Source organism: Pelophylax lessonae (assembly GCF_965119305.1).
Source record: "Pelophylax lessonae genome assembly, chromosome: 10".
Classification (NCBI taxonomy): domain Eukaryota; kingdom Metazoa; phylum Chordata; class Amphibia; order Anura; family Ranidae; genus Pelophylax; species Pelophylax lessonae.
Window position 1 is genome coordinate 68,822,654 of NC_138777.1, and position 25,300 is coordinate 68,847,953.

The following is a 25,300-nucleotide window of genomic DNA, read 5'->3' on the forward strand; positions in this document are numbered from 1 at the left end:
ATTAACCCTTTTACCTTAAAATTAACATAAGGAGAAAAAACATTCCTTACAAACATAAAACAATCAGTCATTAGGCCTGTTGGTCTTTGAGGCTCCTCCAAATAATTCCAAATCCTGCACTGCGGGACCTGTGCCCTGATAGGCCTCCAGCCGCGTCACCGGCTCGGAGACAAACCACTCCCCGCAGTGCCACCATTTTGAATTCCATTTAAACTGACATTAAATGGAATGCACCATAGGGACCCATAGCAACGATGAGTCCCAACCATACCCTTATCCTAAACTGTTCACCTCCCCCGCCAGCAAAGACCAACAAAACGCCACCAGCACCCAAGGGTGACACCTTACCCTTGCGTGCCCCTCCAAACCCTCAAGGCTTGCTGGATCCCATCCTGTAATCCCAGGGCCCATAAATCTATACCCACCGCATTGAGGTGGACTCCATCATCCCGCAGATACCGCCATGTGTCCACTTCCAACTCCAGGTGGCGAACCACCAACCCCCCATTCCGACACACAAAGCGCCCCACTTCCTTGTTCAACTTAATCCGAGCCTTATTAAGGCGCGCGACCGACCTGGCCATGCGCCAGGACGTGCGGGCCACCATATCCGACCAAACTACAAGCAGCGCCGGAAAAGCCGTGCGCAGCCGAAGGAAATCCAACTTTATGTCCCTGATCAAGGCCCGCGCGGACCTGGCCCCCAAATCGTTGCCCCCGGCATGCAGCACCAAAACATCTGGCTGCCTGTCCAACCGGGCGAAACGATGCACTTCGGGAAGGACCCTGCCCCAAGTAAGCCCCGGCACCCCCAGCCACCTGACACAAGCCTCGTGCCGAGAAAAACCAAGTTGTCTACCATTAGGACGCACATCAGCTCTCCGGGCCCCCCAGAAAACATACGAGTGTCCCACGATCCAAACAAGGCAGGGTTCCAAACCTACAAGAAAAGGGGACAAAAGGAAAAGAAAACCAACCAATAATCAGATAACCAGCCGGGCCCACACCCCCCCAGCGACAAAACCACCCCCCGTACATACCCTACACCAACAGCTGTGGACGAACGTACAACAAGAACCTCCTAGACTCCCAGCGCCCAATGCGTTTGACCGCATCGTCATTCAATCCCCAGCGTGCAGCCTCAGTGGCCGCCCCGATCCGAAAGGAATGAGATGCAAACCTACTGGCATCCAAACCCAAAGAGCCCACACACCTTCTGAACACCGATACAAATTGAAAACGAGATAACGACGACCCGTCCGCATGCATTAAAAATGAACCGGGCCGCGAAGGGCGGATTGCCCAGTAATCCCGAACCGCCCCTACCGGGCACAGCGGTGAAGACGGCACCGCGAACAACCGGACACGGACCCCCTTGCCACTCTGGTCCGTTTTGGACCGTCGAAGGAGGATAGTAACCCCCTCCCGACCGACAGAGACATCCTGACCCAATAGGCCCCCCGGCACCGTCCGGGAGGAGCTGACCAATTCCCCAATCCGGAAAGCCCCGAAAAAAGCGAGAGAAAAGGCCGCCTTAAACAACACCACCTCGTAACTCGAGGCGCAGTGCTCCCCCAATTGCCGGCAGACGTCCTGCAAAAGAGCGAAGGACACCGGGCGCCTAGTGTCCCTCCTCCGATAAGCCCTGGAATAGCCCCGTAACGCTTGTCTCACCACGAAGTCCTTCGTGTAATCCTGACAACCCAAAAATTTAAACAGAAAGGCCAAGCCGGACAACTTGCGAGCCACAGCGGAAGCCGACGCGCCCCTCTCAAAATGATCAGAGACAAAAGAAAGTAACACCCACCTGACCTCCGGACCCAGAGGATCCACCGATGCCACCCGCAACACCTCGAGCCACTCCAACCATACCTTGCAATAAGCCGACCACGTGGACTCGCTCACCGACTTCCTGATCCATCCAGCGAGGACCCCAAGGCAATCCCCCATAGCCACTCCGGACACGTGACTCCGCGTTGCTCCGCTGCCGGTGCCAACTCCCGGAACCTGTCCCACTGAAAACGAGACAGCGCGTCAGCAATATCATTCTTAACCCCCGGAATGTGCACAGCGTACAGGAAAACATTCAACCGTAGACACCGCAAAACCAAATACCTGAGGAGGCGCACCACCGGCTGAGACGAAGCCGACGCGCGGTTGATCACCTGAACCACCCCGAGATTGTCGCAATGGAGGCGAACCTTCAGGTTCCTGAACTCCGCCCCCCAAATCTCCAGGGCCACCACCACCGGGAACAGTTCCAGCAACACCAAGTTGCTGACCAGCCCCGCTACCTGCCATGCCCCCGGCCAAGGGGCGGCGCTCCACGCCCCCCGGTGAAAAGCCCCGTACCCCGCCGAACCAGCAGCATCGGTAAACAGTTCCAAATCAAAGTTGCTGATCGGCCCGGCCATCCACAAGGATCTACCATTGTATGTGGCCAAAAAACCGTGCCACAGACGCAAGTCATCCCTGTGTTCCCTGTTGAGCCTGACGAAGTGAGTGGGCAACTTCACCCCCGAAGTCGCCGCCGACAGCCGTCGGCAGAAAACCCGGCCCATGGGCATAATGCGGCAGGCAAAATTCAATTTACCCAGCAACGACTGCAAGCTGCGCAACTGAATCTTGCGCAAACCCAGCACCCCTTCAATTTCAGCTCTCAAAGCCCCCAATTTATCCTCCGGTAGGCGACACTCCATGGCCTCCGAATCCACGACAATGCCCAGGAAGCTGAGCACCGTGGTCGGGCCTTCCGTCTTGTCGGGGGCCAACGGAATGCCGAAGCTCCCGGCCACATGCTGCAACGTGGCAAGCAGGATCGCGCACCCGTTGGAAGCGGGCGGGCCCACACACAGAAAGTCGTCCAAATAGTGGATCACCGAATTCACACCGGAAACCTCCCGAACCACCCACTCCACAAAGGAACTGAAGGTCTCAAACAGCGCGCACGATATGGAGCAGCCCATAGGAAGGCAGCGATCCACATAATACGCCCCTTGCCACCGGCAGCCCAGCAATCGAAAACTGTCCGGGTGAACCGGGAGCAACCTGAACGCCGCCTCAATGTCCGATTTGGCCATCAAGGCCCCCCGCCCATAATGTCGCACCCAGGCCACCGCGGCGTCAAAGGAAATGTAAGACACCGTACAGGCCTCCGGGTCGATGGCGTCATTCACAGACCCACCCTTCGGGAAGGAGAGGTGGTGAATGAGGCGAAACTTGTTGGGTTCCTTCTTGGGAACCACCCCCAACGGCGAAACCACCAAGTCACGCACCGGCACCTCCGAGAACGGGCCCGCCATGCGACCGAGAGCCACTTCCTTGTGCAACTTATCCGACACCACCAAAGGGTGGCGCAATGCCGAACGCAAATTCCTCGCCACCGGCGGCACCGAGGCCAAAGAGCAAGGGATACGAAAACCCACCGCAAAACCCTCCCCCAGAAGTCGAGCAGCCGCCCTATCGGGGTACCTATCTAGAAAAGGCCGCAGCCTTTCCACCCTCACCGGCGTCGTCCCCTTTGTGCGAAGGCTCTCCGGACCGCCCTTTTCCGGACTTAAAACACCGAGCCAAGGAATGGGAACCTCCGCAACCGGAGCACTCATGTTTGAAGCGACATGTGCCACCGAACTTACAGGAACCCTCATTAAATTGCCAGCAGAAACCCCTCCTCTTTGCGGCCGGCTGTCCCGGGGTCGCAGAACCACCGGCCCCCCCTGGAAAAAACTGATTCGGAGCCTTCGCAGACGATATGAGCCGCATCCACAGGCTGATGTCCTTGTGGTCCCACCGCAAGGACGGCCTAACCGCCTTCCGCTGCCGGAACTGTTCGTCGTACCGCAGCCAGGCCGACCCCCCGTAAACCCGATAGGCTTCCCCTACAGCGTCCATGTAGCAGAACAGGGCCGAGCAGTTTTCCGGCGCCTTTTCCCCTATGACGCCCGCCAGAATGGCAAAGGCCTGCAGCCAATTGGCGAAGGTCCGAGGGATAAGCCGATAGCGTCGCGCCTCCTCGTCCTCCTTCTTGCGCTCCTCCGGTTTAACCCTGTCCAGGTGAAACTTCTCGAGGGGCAACAGCGTGAAGATTTCCACGTACTCACCCTTCCAGATCTTCTCCCGGACTTCCTGCTTCAAATGTGCCCCCAACGGGCCCTCAAAACAAACATATACCTCACCTTTCGCTGAATCGTCCAGGCGAACAGCGTCCGCCTTCCCCTCCTTCGCCGTCCCGGTCTTGTCCCCCGTCGCCCCGGCCGTCACCGCCACCACTGCCGGAGCACCAACAACCTGGGGAGGGGCCCCAGCCCCCCCCGCAACTAGCCCCGTGGAAGACGGCCCCGCCAGCCCCGGGGCCCCCCCCGGCTCCGTGCCCGAGCCCCCCGCCGGAGGCACCCAAGCCGCCGCTGGAGACAAGCGGCCCCCGTCCCCCGGGGGCAAACGCCCCAAGAGGTCCCGTAAGCCCAGGAGGAAGCCCCTCAAACCCCCATTATCACCCCCTTCCGGGGTCCCCGCCCCCACTGGCCGGGACACCCCCACCCCCCGAGCCCCTCCAGCACTCCCACCCCCCACATCAAACAAGCCCCGCAAATCAGACAAAGCCAGAGAAGGAATTGTGACCTCACCTGTCTGCCCAGGGGGGGCGCCCCCAGCCGCCGATCCAGCCTCCCTCGTCGCCGACCGACCACCGACATCCTCTTCCACATCCGATCCGGACACTTCGCCTTCCGAACGATCGTCCCCGGGCACCGCCGACATCCGTCCACCAGGTGTCGCACTCCCGCCATCTGCAGAGCCGAGCGACAGGCGTCCACGCCCCCGTACTCCAGCTCCGCCCGACGGAGACCTCTGTGAACCAGCCGAACTTCCGATGACCCGGCCACGTGACTTGCCCCGCCGCGTCATCTCTCTGCGCCCAGCCGAGGCCGACTCCGAGTCCCGCCGATCACTGCTGCCACCGGCCGCCATGAAGCCGCTCCCACGCCGAGGCACCCCTCCGACCGGAGCATCGCCAGTAGGGGAGCCCGCCAGTCCAGTAGCACCCCGGCGAGAGGGACGGGGAGAGACCGAAGGCCGCCTCCCCCCACTACCCCCAGAGCTCCATCCATGCAGAGGATTCCTCCCAGAGGCGCGCACGGCCGCAGCAGGAGTACGCTTAGCCGGCGGCCCTGAAGGGTCCCTGTCGGGGCTCCTAGGATGACGCTGAGCTCGAGGGGAAGGGTCCGGTGAAAAACGCTCCGGCGGCCGTGACCGCCGAGCCCGCGGGACCGCAAGCCCCTCCGAATCCTGTGCAGAGTCCTGAACCCCCATCAACGTGGAGACCTGGGACCGGAGCCACTCAGTCCCCTGCACCGCAGCAGCGGCCTTAATTTGCTCCAGCAAAACGTCCAAATCCGCCATCACAGACCAGGGAAGCTGAGGTGAGATGCTCTGCAGTGAAAAAGGTGGGTGACCAAGCTTCTTCTTCCTTCGTCCGTTGAACTTCCACTGACCTCCAATCTGAGGGGCCACCCCTCCTAACTGTACCTCAACCCCTCCCAAACCTGATACACCAATCCCTGAATACCCCCCAACTCAAAACAATTTAATTTAACTCACACCTGCCCTGTCTCCCCTCTTCACATGGTCATGTCTGCCCTGCGCTATTTTTTTTTTTTTTTTTTTTCGCTTCGGGCCTTGCTCAATTGTTGGGTTGTGCTTAGGCCATCAGTTAAAGTGATTGTATAGCTTTTGGGGTTTTTTTTTTTTTAAAAAACATGGTATACTTACCTGCTCTGTGCAATGGGTTTGCACAGAGAAGCCCCGATTCCCCTCGTCTCGCTAAAGCCGGCTGTCGGTTGATGTCACAGAGCTGGTCCAGACTCTGTAGGAATCCACCCTGATGCCTGGCCAGCAGCTGACCCAGCCTCTCAGCTCACTATTGAGAGCCTGAGCCAGTTGCTCCCATCCCCTCCCCAAGCTGGTGCTCCAGTAAGCACTGAAGGGGCAGAAAAGAGAGCAGTGACTAACAGTCAAAGCTCTCTCCTCAGAATAGTCCATATAATCAGGCACCGTCCACCTATATCCAGTGAAGCCAAACATATGTTGTAATGAAAGAAGCAACATAACAGTCTGTCACATACCTAGTTACAGAGCCTGACGTGAAGAGGAAGGCATAGTTTACAGGTCTGGCTCAAGAACCACTGGGAATGAGACAGTGGCTGCAGGAGCATGGTGAGGTATGAGTGCCTGAGTAAGTCCAGTAGTTCTGCGTATTTTGGAAGCTGATGCGCCACTGGGGTGAACCATAAGACAGAGACAGCTGACAGCGGGCAGATGCAGCAGGACCAGAGCTAAGTGGTAGCAGACTGGCACGTGATTGGCTAGCAACAGGATGCAGGTGCTCCAGCAGGTGGGCAAAAACCAGATGAGAATGTATGGGACAGGAGGCACAGTAGCAGACTGAGCAGGATGCAGGGTCAGACGTGACGGGTCGGTAGCAGTCAGATCAAGCATAAACGGAAGGCAAAAGTATAGTCAGGACACAAGCTGGGGTCAGCAACGGTGAGCAAGAACGAGCAAAGATAGGGGGCAAAAGCAGAGTCCAAGTACAAGCCGAGGTCAGGGCAGGTAGCGTTCAACCTTGGTCAGAGACAAGCCAGGTCAGGAAATAGAAATTACAGGAACAGGCAGCAGATAAAACTGGAATGTTGTAGATCAAACAGTAATGAGTCTTTGCAGCAGCCCTGTTGAAATAGGCCGTTTGGCGCCAGCATTAGTGATGTGGGTGCGACTGAGCATGCACGTGCACATCTGTTCGGACACGTATGCGCCTAGGAACTTTATCTGTACTGAGGGCAAGCCTTCTCTGACACAGTCCCACACTCATGCCACTGTAGCTACATCAAACTGAGTGAATAGTTGAAGAAGAAATGACTGAGAAATGGTCAGAGTGGACCGAGAACTAAGCAATCAGCAGTCACAGACTTTCCTTACCCTACTTACCTACCTAGTACACATAGTAGGTTTTTTTTTTTCGTTCAACCCAGTGAGCTGAAGGAAAAAAAACTGAGAAGCTCATTGTACTAACTATGCAATGTTAGTACATCAATCACCCCACTATGCTATTGTGTTTTGACATGGGGAAGGCCCCCATGTCAGAACACACTGGTAAGCACTTGCAGCCACTGGCTGAGAGCGCTGATCAGATGCCGATTGGACGCTGGTTGTCCAGCATGCTCGTTTAACAGAAGCCAAACTAGAGATCGGCTTCTGACGGACAAGGATCTGTACACACGGGCTGAATGTTGGCTGATATGTGTACAGGGCTTTGGAGCCTGGCGGAGCACAGCTGCATCATCAGTCTGATACTGCAGCAGGGAGGTGAATATGCGTGTTGTTTTTTTAGAATCCCATACTTCTCCTTTAAAATTAATTATTTTTACCATACATTTGTTTCCACTCTGCGTGGACAATCCTCACTTTTCTGTTCACAAATTCACACTTTGATGTTAACAAAAATGAAAAATTCATTTAAACCATTGTATTGAAAAAAAAAAATCTCACTTTGATGTTAATACATTTTCACTTTGAACTTTGAAAACCCTGTAAGTTAAATATTTACTTATACCTCAAAATTTATTTAAATTTTAAAAATTTTATTTTATATTTTTTAATTGCAGTCTTTGATCAAATCCTCAAAACGAATTTGACATAACGAAATCTTTTATACTTAGCAGAGACAAGGCATCCAGCCTGTCTTGTGGCACAGTTGTTCTGATGGGATTTTAACAGTATAAATAACAGGGGACACGGCAGTAGGATCTCAGTAAGCATACATCTGTGGATGAAGTTGGGTGTAGCACCCTACAGGTAGGTGCTAGGTAAAGGTATAGTGGGCCTTGTCTGCCTAACAGCAGGGCTGTGATTTATTAGTCAGGGTGTTATGGTTTCCAGGTGTGCCTGCTGAGGGGGGAGGCTCCCCACGGGCTCCTGTGAGAGGCTTTTCATAGGGCGGTGGAGAAAACCCAATTAGGGTACACATCCAGGCTTGTAACTACCCCAGAAGGCAGATTGTGCTGCAAAGGATTCTGGGAGTGGGTATAAGTTTGGGGGTGGCACATGACACAATGTCTTTGGCGGGAGCAGAGTCCGAGGATGGATGGAGAGTGCGGCTGTCTGAGGAAGGTGGATGTCTCGGGGTGTCACCTGAGAATCCAGAGTGTGCTGAGTTGAGCTGAGGGGATCCGGTGTGCCGAGAGCCTGCGGAGAGAGAGAGGGGTTCAGTCCCAGGAAAGCCTACACAGGTTGTGAGTACTGCGGATTGCCCCTTGGGGTCTTAGAGGGGACCACTCCGGAAGAGGTTCTGGGATCCAGTGCCAGCTAGCTGAAAGGGGGTACCTAGGTTGAGGACCCTGAAGTTACAGAGGGGGGTGCCTAGATAGTGAACCCCGAAGAGTTCAAGGCTAAAGGGGGCACTTACTATTGGGCCCTGAATTGTACAGTGTGTGCCAGTTGGAATGTACAGTTTGACATGATTCTACAACATACTACCTCAAGCCAAAGCAAGGCAGGAGGGAAGTATTCAGTGACTTGTTGCAGTATAACAGTGTTGTTGGTTCTACAATTTCACAGTCCTGGATCTTCTGGACTACAAGTCGAGGATTCAGCACTTCTCTTAAGTTACAGAGTGTTCTCAGAGATAAAGGGCGTTGGCTGGCGCTGGCTGACGTCAAGGAAGCGCCAACAGGCATTTTCAGCAACGAAGTCCCAAGTGTGCATAGTTGAAGCCTAAAGGAGTATCCTACTCATTCCCTTCTCCCATCCCCTTTTATCTACATTAAAACAACAACACAAAGATGCCGGAGTTGTCCATGTCTCAGTCTTCTCACCCAGGGCCACAGCTCACATGGGCTGGAAAGGTAACCGGTAACAGTGGCAGACCCACATCAGGCCATAGGCCTGGAAAACCTGCTACGGGGGAAAAAAGGACACATAGGCTGTTTTAAGCAGTTTTTGGCAGGGGCGTTTTCTGGCTGTAAAAAAACCCCAAAACTAGTGGGCTTTGAGTGGCGTTTTTCAGCTGCAAAAACGCTCTAACGTCTATAAATGCTGATAAACGCCAAAAAATGTAAAAAAATTTACATTTACCATTTAGCAGCATTTTTGATTCCATTGCTTTTTTTTTAAGCCTTGAGTTCTGTTTCGATGTGTCATTCATGGAACATATCCTTGGTTCACACTGGTGCATGCTGAACGCCGCATGTGATTTCCACCAAAAACGCACCGCATTCCTGTGCACATCACATGTGATGTCTGTGCGATGTGATTTGAGCCATATATTTTGTATGGCTCAAATTGCATCACATTTGCACCAAAATGTTGTAGGACCCTTTTTTTCTCCACACCTAATCGCACTGCATGGGTGTAAACACCTATGCATTTTGCAATCTGTTTCGGGGTATCGTTCATGGAACATGATGCCCCGTTGACATTGTACTGATTTGGTATGCGATTTGCCATGTTGAATCGCATGTCAAATCAGAGCCTTTTGCTGGAAACGGTACCAGTTCACACTGAGGGCGGGTTTGAAATCATTCAGCTGAACGCGCACGATTTCAAACTCGCATGTCAGTAGGAGTTCGGGGGCGATTTGACAGACATCTGTACGGGTTAATGCTCAGATGTCTATTGAAATTGCCCTGAAGTCACCAAAAATAGTGCAGAAACTACTTTTGGGAATCGGTGTGGCGCCACAAAATCAGGATTGCACCAATTCGGACAGTGACGTTGCTGGCAATAGGCTCTGATTTGGCATGCAATTTGATATGTCAAATCACATGTCAAATCTGCCCCATGTGAACGGGGGCTTAATGTTAAAAGACACCCCAAAACAGATTGCAAAATGCAGTGAGCTTGACAGAATCGCATTGCATGGGTGTTCACACCCATGCGATGCAATTTTGATGCAGGGAAAAAAGGATCCACATTTGCACCAAACCAACACCCATGTGATGCAATTCTGACAAGCATTGTCTGGCAAGCATTGCATTGTGGTAAAGTGGGAGTTACTAAAGAGAGGTGACTTTTAGCTAAAAACGGCAAAAAACGCTAAAAAACGCTGAAAACGCCAATGCAAAAAAGCTGAAAATTGCTGAAAAACTCACCACAAAGTTACTGGCGTTTTTTATAATGTCCAGTGTGCACGAGGCCTTACAGGCATGATGGCTGGTGGGAAAAATCTGCCGTGTCCCCGTCCCTTGGTGTCCTAAGCATGCTATTTTGCTTAAGGGGCCTTTCACCCGGGCTTTCCACCCAGCGGACTCTGTTTTGCTCAGCAGGGATCGATTTGCTGATCTCGCTGAGCAGGCGGATGACAGGTCCTTCTCCACTTACTTTGCAGAGACAATACTACTACTACTACTACTACAATGACCTGTCAGAGCCCCGCTCTCCTCTATGGGAGATCGGATGATAGCGCACCGCCTGTCCATTTTCATCCGATCCTATCCAATCCGATCCTCCAGACGGATGGAAAATAGGGTTTCCATCCGTCTGGATTTCACGGACAGGATCGGATCAGATAGCAGCGGGTGTCAGCGGAGATGTCACCGCTGACATCCGCTGCCCCATCAGGTCCACCTATAAAACTGACAGTCAGACCTGATCGGAAAGCCCGTGTGAAAGGGGCTTAATGGTTAATCCAGCCAATAAACCCCTATTAGTCAGAACTTCATAGTTGCTCTTAATCTCCTGTTCTCCTATTTGGATTAAAGGTTTAGAGATTGGTAGCTTAATAGCTTCATGTGAGATCTGCATATTAATTGCCCTAAGTGGAATTTGTATTTATGAAAAAGTAAGCATAAAAAAGGAGCAAAAAATTAGCTTTTGCCTATGGCAGTGAATGGCCCAAGTAATTGGTGACCATGGGAAAAGACTGTGGGGTTGATTTACTAAAGGCAAATAGACTGTGAACTCTGCAAGTTCATTTGCTGCAGACCTTAGTAAATGAGGAGAAGCTATGCTAACTTCTATCATCCAATCATGCGCAAGCAAAAATACTGTTTTTTATTTTCCCTGTATGTGATTGAGTATTCTTTGTAAAGTGAAGCTTTACCTCATTTACGTAGCTCTGCAGCAAGTGCACCTGCAAAGTGAACGGTCTTTTTGTGTTTAGTAAATCAAGCCCTATGCTTTTGTTTCAGTTGCTACCCCAAAGTGATTGTCAAGTCTCGTTTTTTTTTTTTCCCTATAAAAATAATAAACATGTTATACTTAACTGCTCTGTTCCCAGATTCTCCTCTTCTCAGGTCCCTCTTCTGTGATCCTGGTCCCTCCCTCCTGTTCAGTGCCCCCACAGCAAGGAACTTGCTATGGGAACACCCGAGCTGAGTCACAGACACGGAGCCCCGCCCCCTTTCTCTCCTGATTAATCGACAGCAGCAAGAGCCAATGGCACCGCTGCTGTGTCTCAGCCAACCAGGAAGGAGAATCTCAGTCGGCTGAGACACTCTTGGACATCGCTGGACAGAGATGGACCTCAGATAAGTGTAAGGGGGGCTGCTGCACACATAAGGCTTTTTATCTTAATGCATTTAGATAAAAAAACCTACTGTCTTTACAACTCCTTGCCGACCACACGCCGCCTATATACTGCGGTAGTGTGGCTTTCCCAGGCAAACCAACGTAGGGCTCGTCAGCGGGGAAGCCGATGCACGGGTCAGGTGACTCAGATTGCCGCCAGACACTCGCGATCCAGGTGTGATATTTTATACATAGTTACTTTGGTCCAGCTTGGACCAATGGTACTATGCATATACCATACTTGTGGGATCCCTATAGAAGGTGGAAAACCCAGTAGTAGGCATGGCTACCCTAGTGATCTCCAACAGCATCTGGATCCCATGACGCTGCCCTGCTGTATTCTGAACACAGGAGGTTGGCTGCTTGACAAAGACAGGCCGTTAATTTCCCTTGGCTCACACTCCAATAATCAATTAATAAAAATTGTAAAATGGGGATAGGAGAAGGAAATAGTGGGATACTCTTACTTTAACTATTGACAGTGATTGAGGACACCTATTTTCTCTGCTTCTCTATAGGTGTGGAACAGCCAGGCTTATGATTCATCCCGCCACTTTGGATGAATGTAGATTAAGTCTCTTATCCTTAAGATGACTTGGTGAACAACTAGTTGACTTCAGGACACTCTCCCTAGTAAAGTAACCTCCCTCTCTTCCTCGGCTGACACCCATCCACTGACTGTCCTACAAGCAGGGGTGGCCCCCCTCAGTTCAGGCCCCCTGTATCACGATACTGCAGTCCCAGGGTCTCCAGTGTCTCCCCTCTTAGTCAACTTCCCTGGACCTCTGGGTTCAGCTCCTCTGGCCCTCAGGACGACCTTCTGCGACCACATGGCACCTCTGCAGAGTAGGAGGCAGCCGGCCCCTCCCTCCGGGACTACGCTCTCCAGCCAAAGACCCCACAGCACTTGTGCTCCTGGCTTTTATACTGTATCCCAGAATGCACCGAGGCAACCTGCCCTCTGCCAATCATCAGGACTGCATCAAAAGCCTGTGCTACACTTTGCATTTTCTCAATGAATGCAAAGTGTTCTATGAGTGGACAAAGTGAACAGTGGGACACCATCACAAGGCCTCGCCCCCTCATCCAATCAGAGAACACTTTGCATGCATCGATTGCTAGTGGGGATCACTGGAATAGCGGAATTTACCAAAGTGATTTCCAGCTACTAGAGGGATCTCACAGGTATGGTGTATATGTAGTTACATAGGTCCAAGCTGGACCAATGTAACTATGTAAAACAAAATGCCATACCTGCTCCACACAGTAGGTTAAATCTCTGTCCTGTATCAGGACATGCTCATTACATTTTTCCTGCACCCCCAACCTACATCAGCAAATGAGAATCCAAGCTCAGTCTCACTATAGAACCTGAGGACTGAGCCAATATATGGCAAGCCACCAAATAATGCTCATGTTGTTGCACTTGAGACATCCCATAAAGTACTCTCCTGCTGGTATCTGGTTCCAACTCGTATTTCAAAGTATGTACTGAACTACGCTCCCTGCTTTAAAGGCTGTAGAATGAGGGGCATTTCCTATATGGTGGGAATGCCCTACTGTACACAAATTTTGGACAGAAGTCTTTATCTAATTTGCCACTGCCTTGGGCAAGCCTCATAGCTCTGACCCTTCAGATGCTATACTAAACTAGAGGCCCAGATCTCATGACAGCTCAATTTAAACTTCTTTTCCAATTTTAACAACAGCCAACAAACGGTACCATCGGCCTAGAAATCCCTGATCCTCAATATACTTGAGGTCAAAAATTGATTTCCATGCGCTATGATCCATGATCCACTTTTCAAGACCGAGTTACCAAATACACGAAAATCTGGCAACCCTGGATAGATTATTTCTTGCTGCCAGACCTTGACTCCACTCTACTTAAACCTTGAAGTAGAACTATGGGCAAAACTTTTTATTTTTTTATTTTGGATAGAGCAAGGGAGAGTTATAACTCTTGTCAGATTTGTTTCGCCATCCGTGTCCCATTGCAGAGATTTACCTTCACTGCCTGTCCCATAGTAAAACAGGAAGTAAGAGGAAATCCCTGAAAATTATGGAAATTCTTTGGGGCCCCTAAGTCATCAGAACTAGTGATGTCCCCTCTATTACTTTTCTGGGGACAATCCAATATTTGGGATTTTGTTCTACTTTCCCTTTCAACGATAATGGTAATCAGGACAAATAGAGAGGGTAAATCTCCCTAACGGGGACGCAGAGAGCAATAAAAACTGGCAGGTGTTCTAATCTCTCTCCACTCTATCCAAAACTAGAAGTAGAAGATTACTTTAGTTATAATTTTAAGCATTGATATTAATCCCCAACTTTGACCGCCAGTACCCCTGACATTTTCTTCCTCTGCCCCCCCCCCCACCCCTTTCTCTCTTCTTCTTTTACTCTTCTTTTTTCTTTGCCTTCTCACCGCCAACACTGCCAGACCTATATCAATCATTAATAGGTCTGTTACTACTATGCCTCTAATCTGTTTATAATATGTGTATGCACTTCTGTCTGGGCTCATGTGAGACCATCTTTATAAGCGTACTTATTATTGTTCCATGTTATTGTGCACTTCAAATGCTGCTGTGCAAGTCGATATGTATGTTCTCTGTGCTAACCTTGGATAAAGCTTTTTGAACAGAAAAAAAAATGCCAAACCTGGTATTCTTCTTTAACCCTCTTATATTAAAGATGAACTTTCTACAAAAGTGGGAGCAGATACCAGCTCCCACTTCCGCTCCGACCGCCTAGGGGATCAGAGCGGAAGTTCGCCCCCCATCCCCCTTCTCTCCCTGCAGCCTCTTGTGACACATCACAGGTCCCAAGAGACTGCAGGACCATTCACCAGTTCACAGTGAACAGCCAGCTGTGAAGCCACAAAGAGCCACAGCCAGCTGCCCAAATTTACAATGCCAGGACCAGGGACCCGAAACCTGGCAAAGAGCTGGGTTGGTTGAGTGTATCTTTTTAAAAGTCAGCAGCTACAGAATTAGTACATTTTTGCTTACAGGGTGAAGATCTTCTATAAAATGGCTGGGAAAGTGTGTTTGCTTTTGTTGTCCATAGGAACTAACCAGTTTCTTCCTTTTGTTCTTCTATACAGAACTTGGGGGAATGATATAATATTGCATTGTTTGCAATGTTCATCAGGGACTGAGACAATTCTTTAATTAGAAATCTTAAAGAAGAAATACAGCCAAAGCTCATTTGGCTGTACTTCTCTTGTGGATCACAGTAGTGCAGTCCGTTCTACACTCCAGTAACGCGTTTTCAGCTGAAGCCCGCTGTCAGCTGATGTCACTGAGACCGTCCAGGCTCAGGCAAGATCGTGACCATATGGTCGGGATCCGCCTACATGCCTGGACCGGCACCCGACTCAGCCTCTCAGCGAGCTGCTGAGAGCCTGAGCCGGCCACTCCCGCCCCCTCCACAGCCCAGCACTCCAGTGAGCGCAAGGGGGGGGGGAGCAGAGAGTTGCTGACTGACAGTCACCAGGTCTGTGCTCAGGGAACTGTGAGAACTGAGCGATCGGCAATGTTTGATTGCTCGGTTCTCAGTGTTAGAGCCGGAGGGGAACAGATGCAGCATTGGACTAATGCTGCATCCACCTAAATAAGTATGATTTAAAAAAAATGATTCCCATACTTCTCTTTTAATATACAAGCCTTTTATTATAAGAAGTAGGCTACAGCAACAATGGAGATTGCTCAATTCAGTCATGTCAAATGTAAGGCAGTTTGTTTTTTTAGATTCACAATATGACTTTAACACAAACTATATTTTCCTGCTGGAAATCACCTTCACCATCTGGTTAGAGGGATGCTAGTACCTGTCATGATGAAGCATCTTTTCTCAGGCAGCACATTATATTATGTCTCAGGGAGTTATTAGTTCCCTTTGCCTTCTTGCACTTTTCTTTTATTTGATTTGGATAGCAGTGACAGCACACAAACAGAATAACAGTCATGAGGGACTCAAACGTTTAGCAGATGTGTTTTATCACTGCTTCCTGGCCAAAAGACAGTGGCATAAACAAGGTTATGCTTTCAGGGGTGATAGTAAAGGGGAATGACACAGAATTTGTGAGTGCGTTATCCTGTATTCAAGGGGAAACCAGTTCATAACATGCTCTTTTCAAGCCAAAACTATCAAGATAACTACATGCTAGTGTAGCACTGTCCCAGTAGGGCCTGCTGTAAGATGACTTCTCAGGCCTCCCCTGATTACCAGCACACAGTCACTTGAGGTACAGTTCACACATCCCCCCTTACTCCCAATGGCTCGTCACACAATAAACAGTCGAGGGGTATTGATTTTTACTGTTTTATGGAACTTGGATGGGAGAAGGGAATAGTGGGATACTCCAACTGTAACTATTCACAATGGACAAGGACAACTCATACTTTGCCTCACCAGGATGTTTGTGGAAGCAGCTGACATCCAAAAAGAGAAAGACCGCACTCAGAGATGTTGAATAAAAATCAATAGAACTCCTTTATTCTCCATGAATACAGCAGACAGACAGTGCAATACACGGACAGACGTGTCGGGTTGACGCGTTTCACGATAAAAATCGCTTAATCATAACCACACACCATGAGACTGTGAATGCCAGCAACCTTTTGTAGATAAACCAAGTAAAGGGTGGACAGGAAATGTAGTTGCTCACACCCTAAGTTAATTGGTATGAAAAAGGTACACAGCTGCTCGTTCAGCAATCCACAGTCTCAAGGTGGAGACATTTAGTTACAAAACATATCTCCCTCCCTGCAAGGGGAGGGGGAAAAGTACATATAGACAATATAAAATCACATATTCAATAGAAAAAACATATAAATACATGTATATATATATATATATGACAGGCTGAAAACATCGATAAAATAGGCTACAATGTAACACATTGAATATATGTTTATAGGGCTTGACCTCTGGTAGTCAAAAATACATATATAAAAAGTTATCTTTATCCAAGTTACTTTTAGGAAAGGATCTCTCCAAGTATTCCATCGGCAATAGTGTAGGGCCGATATAACATAATATAAAAGAAGAAGAGACACAGATATTGTGGAAGCAGCTGCACTGCCTAATCCATACTGCCACATGTATGGAAAGGGTTAAGTCTCCTTGCTTTTTTCTCTCCAGCAATAGACTTGGTAATCTACATTATCTTCGGGACACTCACTAGCATCCCATATGCTGACACCCGTCCACTGACTCTTCTAGCAGCAGGGGTGGCCCCCCTCAGGTCAAGCCCCTTGACACAGATCTGTATTCACTGTACTGCAGAATCAGATCCTCCAGTGTCTCCCCTTTCAGTCAGCTTCCCTGGACCTCTTGGTTCAGCCCCTCACTGGCACTCTCTAGGCCCTCAGATCGACCACCTGAGGCCTCATGACCCCTCTACCGAGGAGGAGGCAGCCGCGCCCTCCCTCCAGGACTTCGCTATCCAGCTGAAAGACCCCAAGTCTGCATGTATCCCAGCATCCCAGCATGCACCGAGGCACTTTTCCTCTGTCAAATCATCAGGGCTGTATCAAAAGCCTGTGCATTTATTTGTCAGGATTCCTCCCACTGTCCAATATGCCTTCCTATTGGACCAGTGTGAAACACTCTGCAGACAGAACGAGTTGAACCTGAGCACAATGAGCAGACCTCACTAGCAGATCCTGCTCTCTGGTAGGCAGAGAACAATATAGATTTACCTGCAGTCCTTCTGGTAAGCAGACAGGACCCAAAACTTTACTTTCTCTCTAGCACCTACCTAGAAGGGTGCTACAGGGTACCCATTTGCATAGCTGGTTATAGGTAAGGCCATAATGTTTGATCGCCCCTCTCAGGGTAACAAAAAAGTTTGAAATGTCTCTTAAAGCAGAACTAAGCTGTATCTGATCACCACAAACTGAAAACTCTATTACATTAATTTTTAATATTCAAAATAAATTCACTCAATTATTTATGTCTTTGTGCTTTATTTAGTTGAGAAATCATTTTAAAAACGTTCCCCCCCCCCCCCCCTAGTATTTCTAGCCATGGCCATCTTGAGTAAGGAGAGATGATTAATTTAGTAGTTATATCTTGAAATCCATCTGCTTGTGCAGGCAGAGGGTGTGCTTAGCTGAGAAAGCCCCTCCTCCAGATGAAGGTTAAAAAAAAAGCCCATGAAGACTCCTTGGATGCATGATATTGTTTCGGCCTAGGCCTGAAATCAGGAAGCAACTGAAAAAAATAAAAGTTAAAACAAGACAGTATAAGGCCAGATAAAGATTGTGGTGGTTGCCACTTTTTTTGTACAGTAAGACAGTATAATGTACCTTTCCATCTACTTACTAAGGGTTGCAGCAAAAGGATCAAAAATAGTTAATGTTGATTGGGAGAGTTTTGTTCCACTTTAACCACTTGCCGATCGCCGCACGACTATCTACGTCGGCGGTCAGCCCCTCACAGGCAAAGTGACGTAGGGCTACGTCACTAGCTTGTGAGGGTCTAGGGAGCGAGCGCGCGCCACCGGAGGCGCGCTCCCGCTCCCGCGTGGTCACGGACCCCCTCCGCGCATGTGACCAGCGGACCCGATGTCCGCCGGTCACTCTGCGATCGGCGGGGGAGAGGGAGAAAGTCAGGCGGCTAATGTAAACAAGCTGCCTGTCATTCTCCCCTGTGTATGAAGGATGATCATACGGTTCTACTATGTAGAACCGTTGATCACTCTTCATACATCTGAAGCCACAGCCAATCACAGTAGAAAGCACGCCCCTAGGGACACACATAGCCCCTCCCTTTCAAAAAAAAGTTAACCCCTTCACTGCCAGTGTATTTTTACAGTAACAGTGCATATGTATAGCACTGATTACTGTAGAAATGTCACTGGTAACCCCAAAAGTGGCAAAAATGTCAGTCAAGGGTCCGATCTGTCCGCCGCAATGTCGCAGTACCGCAAAAAAAATCGCAGATCGCCGCCATTACGCGTTAAAAAAAACCAACAAAAATCTTTCCCTTTGTTAGTAAACGCGATAACTTTTGCACAAACCAATCAAAATATGCTTTTTGCAATTTTTTTTACCAAACATAGGTAGCATAAAACAAATTGGCCGAAAATGTTAAAAAATTTTGATTTTTAAATTTTTTTGGGGGGGAATTTCATATAAAAAAATGTGAAAAATATTGTTATTTTTGCAAAATTTACGCTCTTTATTTGTTTATAGCGCGTGATCAAAAAATCGCACAGGTGATCATATACCACCAAAAGAAAGCTCTGTTTGTAGGAAAAAAAGGACGCCAAATTCGTTTAGATACAGCGTCGCACGACCGCGCAATTGTCCGTTAAAGTCACGCAGTGCCGAATCGCAAAATACCCCCTGGTCAGGAAGGGGGTAAAATCTTCCGGGGCTTAAGTGGTTAACAATAAAGTAGACTTTGCATCAAAATGCAAAAAACTGCTCATCAAAAAAAAAATGCTGCATACAAAAAAACAAACATTACAAGAAATATTAAAAATATACACTTACTTTACACGCTGTTTTCTATCTGTGGCTTGGCAAGGATGATGTCACAGGTCTTCTAGCAAGATGTGGGGCCTCCTGCAAACCCAGGAGGTACCACTCCTCTCCTTTTGCCTATGTGCTCATCAATTCCCGGGACCAGGTGGGTCGTGTACTCGTGTGAAAAGTCAACAGTAAAGTGGAACCCCAGCCTAGAGATAACCGGGTGCAGTACTGTGATGTACAAAGTCTCTCAGTAAAACATTCTATCCCATTTCACACTCTGTGGAATAATTGTTGTGTTTAGAAGGGGCAGTGCTGAGCCTATGGCCTCTCCACCAGTCCAGCGTAACTCTGCCACCTCACTCCCAGTGACAAAATGGGGTCCTGTCATGCACTCAGTTAACTTTTCCACTCTCCTGTACCATGTGAAAGGTACATAGGGTCTCAGTACTGTTAGTTTGGTCCTGATTTCTTTTTGGGAGCCAACCGCTAGGGAAGGAGGCAAAACACCTAACCCATCACTACCAGAGGACCTGTCACATACACCAGGTACCATGCTTTTTGACTGGCTACTATACATTCTCACCAGTTCATGGTTACATGTGGTAACTACTCTCCTGCTCCAACTCTTCTGCCAAGTTAACCCCTTGTAGTGACCTTCCTCTCATACCTTGTTCTTCTGATTTGCCATGTCCCACCATGCACCCCTTTAAAGTTACTTCAGACCAGGCATTTGAGCAGTTCATGAACTTTTTCTGAATGCTTCATCAACATTTACAGGTCACAATGCATGTTTGGTTTTCCTAACTATGCTGTGGCTGCCCAGGCATAGCTGTATAGGTGCAAGTCCAACACTGGCAGAGTGCATTAGGGGAAGATCCTTTTGGGGTGGAAATTGGACGATACTCCAGGCTACATGTGGAGAAGTGTAAGGTTTTGCACTTGGGGACTAGAAACATAAAAGCACAATACACATTAGGAGGGGAACCCTTGGGGGAATCAAAAATTGAGAAAGATCTGGGAGTCTTGGTTGATGATAGACTAGGCAATAGCATGCAATGTCAAGCGGCAGCTGCCAAAGCCAGTAGAATATTAGCATGCATAAAGAAAGGGATGTATTCCAGAGATAAAACTATAATCCTTCCACTTTATAAAACTCTGGTCCGACCACATCTGGAGTATTCTGTCCAGTTCTGGTTGCCAGTCCTCAGGAGGGATGTGTTGGAGCTGGAGAGAGTCCAGAGAAGGCCAACTAAACTAATTAGGGGATTGGAGGACCTTAATTATGAAGAGCGTCTGCAATCGCTTGATTTATTCTCCCTGGAGAAGAGACGCCTGAGGGGGGACATGATAGCAATTTTTAAATATCTCAATGGGGATCTCAGCTTAGAAAAAAAGCTGTTCAGTCGAAGGGATTGCATGAGGACTCGAGGGCATACAATGCGATTAGAGGAGAAGCGTTTTAACCTCAGGCAACGTGGGGGGTTCTTTACTGTTAGGGCTACAAGATTGTGGAATTCTCTACGACAAGAGGTGGTTTCTGCGGGTAGTATGGTGGCTTTCAAAAGACTCTTAGACGTACATCTCAAGGATCAGAACATTCAGGGCTATGTGAGATGATTACAGCCACACACACCTACACAAGTTGAACTGGATGGACTATTGTCTTTATTCAACCTCACCTACTATGTAACTATGTAACTATGTAACATCTCGCTGGTGATCCGGACCTTACTGCTTCCCATGTGGTTCTGTTAGTGGCCCCCTGAGCCTGGCCTTTCCACTTTTTATAAATCAACCTTGGTGGAGGGCAGAACTCAAAAAGCCCAGGAAACCAACAAGCCCAAATCTTAACCCTTCCCTTGCCTGGGCAGCTAACTCTTATTTACTAGCAACACATTTGGTAGGCACCTGCCTACAAAGATCCTGGAAACACTGATGATCTTAGGATCCACAAGAAATTTTGGATCCTCAGCATTCCCAGGACCTCACCAGAAGGTCTTTGACACTTGTCTAGTCACCAAAGGTGGAAACAGAATTGTAAGGTGGGAATATGTTAGAAGTCCACTTGAATTATAATTTTAACAGCTGCTTTAACCAGAAATCATGCAGTTTATCTTTGATCACAATGTTTAGAAGTGTCCGATATGCCTATAGTGGCAAAACAAAACACTGAAGGCACAGCGGACACTCTGAAACAGGACACTGACTGCAGTTTCCACGACCAACAGATCTAACTCTACCAAAGCCCTGAGGAAGCGAAGGCCCAATCCTCCAAAATGCATTGACTATGTTTTTTGTCATACACAAATAAAGTGACCATTGTTCTTTAACAGCCTGGAGTTTCACACCAACACTCCACACCACAATCATCATATGTTTGAAAGGACCCACTCTCCACAAGTTGAGATGCCATAACTATATTCACCAGCAACAAGGCCCAGGGCTTCCTTACATGTACAGTACACTACAAAATTCTTCTTCCTAAGTCACCTTTCCTCAAGACAGACAACTGAATAATGAAGGATCAGCAGTGAATTGACCAAATTATCCCTGTGCTCCCCCATTGCAATTCCAGTGTTGGACTCAAGCATTCAAGCCTCAACTGACTCATACTCCCTGTACTACCACAGATTGCCGCATTGTATTTGTCTATTTAGTGTTTTGGTATGTTCCAGAATGCCACCTTCCTGTCTTGTTTTAGTAATATTCGTTAGACATTCTCAGCTTTCCATGCTTTCAAGTTTGTTTCATGTTTGTTGAGTAAAAAGGCTTTGAGATAGGAATGTCTTTTCACCTCCAAGAACACAAGGAAATGTCCCGTGTTATGTGCCAGTCTGAGATAAAACACATTGGATTCTACTTCTTATTTTTCTTGGTGAATTGACATTGCCTGTGAACAGTGCCGGGACAAGGTCATCCAGCGCCCAGGGCGCCCAGGGCAAAGATGCCAAACTGCGCCCCCCCTTCCCTTTAGGGTTAGGGTCAGGGCGCCCCCCCCATCCCTGCAATAAACCATTGCGCCCAGGGCAGCCTCCCCTCCTGCCCACCCCTTGTCTCGGCCCTGCCTGTGAATCTTTTTAAGTCAACAAGTGTCCATATAGACTGGGTGATATTTAGGACAGAACACTGCCTCTTTTCTCAGAGGAAAGCTGATTACAAAAAAATTAAATAAACATATACTGCTCAAAAAAATTAAAGGAACACTTGGAAAACACATCAGATCTCAATGGGGAAAAATATCATGCTGGATATCTATACTGATATAGACTGGGTAACGTGTTAGGAAGGAAAGGATGCCACATCATTTGATGGGAATGAAAATGAATAACCTACAGAGGGCTGAATTCAAAGACACCCTGAAAATCAAAGTAAAAAAAAAATGCTGCAGCAGGCTCGTCCATTTTGCTGAAATTTAATTGCAGCAACTCAAAATGGCACTCAGTAGTTTGTATGGCCCCCACGTGCTTGTATGGATGCCTTACAACTTCTGGGCATGCTCCTAATGAGACGACGGATGGTGTCCTCGGGTATTTCCTCCCAGATCTGACCCAGAGCATCACTGAGCTCCTGAACAGACTGAGGTGTAATCTCAGATGGACTGAAACATAATGTCCCAGAGGTGTTCTATTGGATTTAGGTCAGGAGAGCGTGGGGGCCATTCAATGGTATCAATTGCTTCATCCTCCAAGAACTGGCTGCATACTCTCACCACCTGAGACCGGGCATTGTCATGCACCAGGAGGAACCCAGGACCCACTGCACTAGTGTAGGGTCTGACAATAGGTTCAAGGATTTCATCCTGATATCTAATGGCAGTCACTGTGTCATTGTCTAGCCCAGGCATGTCCAACCTGCGGCCTGGGGGCCGCATGCGGCCCAGAACCGCAGGCAATGCGGCCCACTGACCCCTGACAATTTTATTTTTTGCTGGGGAGAAAGGAAGTCGGGTCGGGGGCATGGCCACAGTGGCTTCCAACTAACAGTAGGCAGAGGCTGCCTCGGAGGGGAGGGGGGTGTAGGTGAGCATGTGCAGTGTTTCTGACTCCTACCACCATGACCACTTCAAATTACTGAAGTGGTCATGGTGGTTAGAGTGTTTCTTTAATATCTCTCAGAACAAGTAAACCTCTGTATACTGATTCCATTTCATTTGATCATCCTCTTGTTTTGTTAAATTAGTGCGGGGGGCGCGGCGGCATTTTATTACTTATGTACCTTAACTATAGTATATATTTTATATGCGGCCCGAGAAAATTTCTCTACACTCAATGTGGCCCAGAGAAGCCAAACGGTTGGACACCCATGGTCTAGCCTGTAGAGGTCTGTGCGTCCCTCCATTGATATGCCTCCCCAGACCTTCACTGACCTACCAACAAACCGGTCATGCTGAACGATGTTACAGGCAGCATAACGTTTTCCACAGCTTCTCCAGACCCTTTCACATCTGTAACATGTGCTCAGAGTGAACCTACTCTCATCTGTGAAAAGCACAGGGCACCAGTGGCGGACCTGCCATTTCTAGTGTTTACTGGAAAATGACAATCGAGCTTCAGGGTGCCGGGCAGTGAGCACAGGACCCACTAGAGAACTTGGGGCCCTCAGGCCACCCTCATGCAGTCTGTTTCTGATTGTTTGGTCAGAGACATTCACACCAGTGGCCTGCTGGAGGTCATTTTGTAGGGCTCTGGCAGTGCTCATCCTGTTACTCCTTGTACAAAATAGTAGATACCTGTCCTGCTGAAGGGTTAGGGACATTCCAAGGCCCTGTCCATTTCTCCTAGAGTAACTGCCTGTCTCCGGGAATCTCCTCCATGCTCTTGAGATTGTGCTGGGAGACACAGCAAACCTTTTGGCAATGGCACGTATTGATGTGCCATCCTGGAAGAGGTGGACTGCCTGTGCAACCACTATAGGGTCCAGGTATCGCCTCATGCCACCAGCACTGACACTGACCCTAGCCAAAATGCAAAACTAGTAAAAAACAGTCATAAAAGATGAGTAGGGAAAAAAAATGTCAGTGACCTCTACCTGTAAAACCATTCCTGTTTTGGGGGGTTGTCTCATTGTTGCCCATCTAGTGCACCTGTTGTTAATTTCATTACCACCAAAGCAGCTGAAACTGATTAACATCCCCCTCTGCTACTTAACTGATCAGATCAATATCCCAGGAGTTTAATTGACTTAATGCTATATTCTGAATAAAAAGTGTTTCTTTAATTTTTTTGAGCAGTGTATATATGTGTATAGAAAGGGTAACCGCGCTAGGTATATAAAAATTAAAGCAGCAACTTAAAATGTGACAAAGGAAACAATAAATAAAACAAACTGCGCTACTTGAAAAAATAGTGCTATGACCACACTATATCAAAATAATTAAATACAAAAGTCTGTGAAAAGTCTCTTGATCAAAATTCCAGAAAAAACAAGTGTTCATGTGATGCACTGAAGTACAAACGAACGTCCACTAGTGGTACAAACTGCTTACCAGAGTGTATTAAATAATGTGCCCAATTCAAAGATATGCACTCCCAGAATCCTCAATGGATATCCAACAGCCAGGACGAGAACTCCAATGTGTTTCAGTCTCAGACCACACAGTAGGCTCAGCAGGCATATACCACGCACATCAGAAGTAAGTGTATGGTTAATCAATGGTATAAATAAGGAAATCCTAGTGTGCACTAGACTCCACACAGAAACCGTGACCGCCACCCAGATCCACAAACTGCTTACCAGATGTAGTTATATATATTGCCAAAGGTAGAAGTCAATTCACCAAGATTTCATGTACTCCAATGTCCAAAATAGGGGGAAGTTAGAAATGCCTCCAAATGATGATAGATATTCACATCTCCCAATATAGGCATCAGGTCACAGGGTCACATAAAAAATATAAGTGTCACGCCGAGCGCTCCGGGTTCGGCAGCTTCCCCGGAGCACTCGAGGCGTGCTGCGGGCAGCGGCGCTCCGGTCCTCGTCCCCGACCGTGAGCGCCGCTCCCCCACATGTAATGTGGATGCGGTCCGCGCGGCGGGACGTCCCCGCCCGGGGACTCTACTCACCCTCCGGCCGGCTTCCGTCCTGGCTTCCTCCCGGCGCGCGCGGCCCCGCTCCCTAGGGCACGCGCGCCGCTGCTCTGAGATTTAAAGGGCCAGTGCACCACTAATTGGTGCCTGACCCAATCAGCCCAAAACGTATAAAAACCCACTTCCCCTTCCTGTCCTTGCCGGATATTGTTGCCATTGTGCCTT

General features: G+C 48.7%; 1 protein-coding gene across 1 annotated transcript in view; it reads right to left on the bottom strand.

The window, feature by feature from the left end:
* Positions 1–344: 344 nt before the first annotated feature.
* LOC309565939 (uncharacterized protein) overlaps positions 345–25,300 on the bottom strand; it is a gene marked incomplete at both ends in the record, with an annotated part of 56,812 nt that continues 31,856 nt past the window's right edge. Inside the window, one exon of the mRNA XM_082270968.1 lies at positions 345–940. Within this exon, the coding sequence (XP_082127094.1) occupies positions 345–940 (596 nt within the window). The remainder of the gene's footprint in view (positions 941–25,300) is intronic.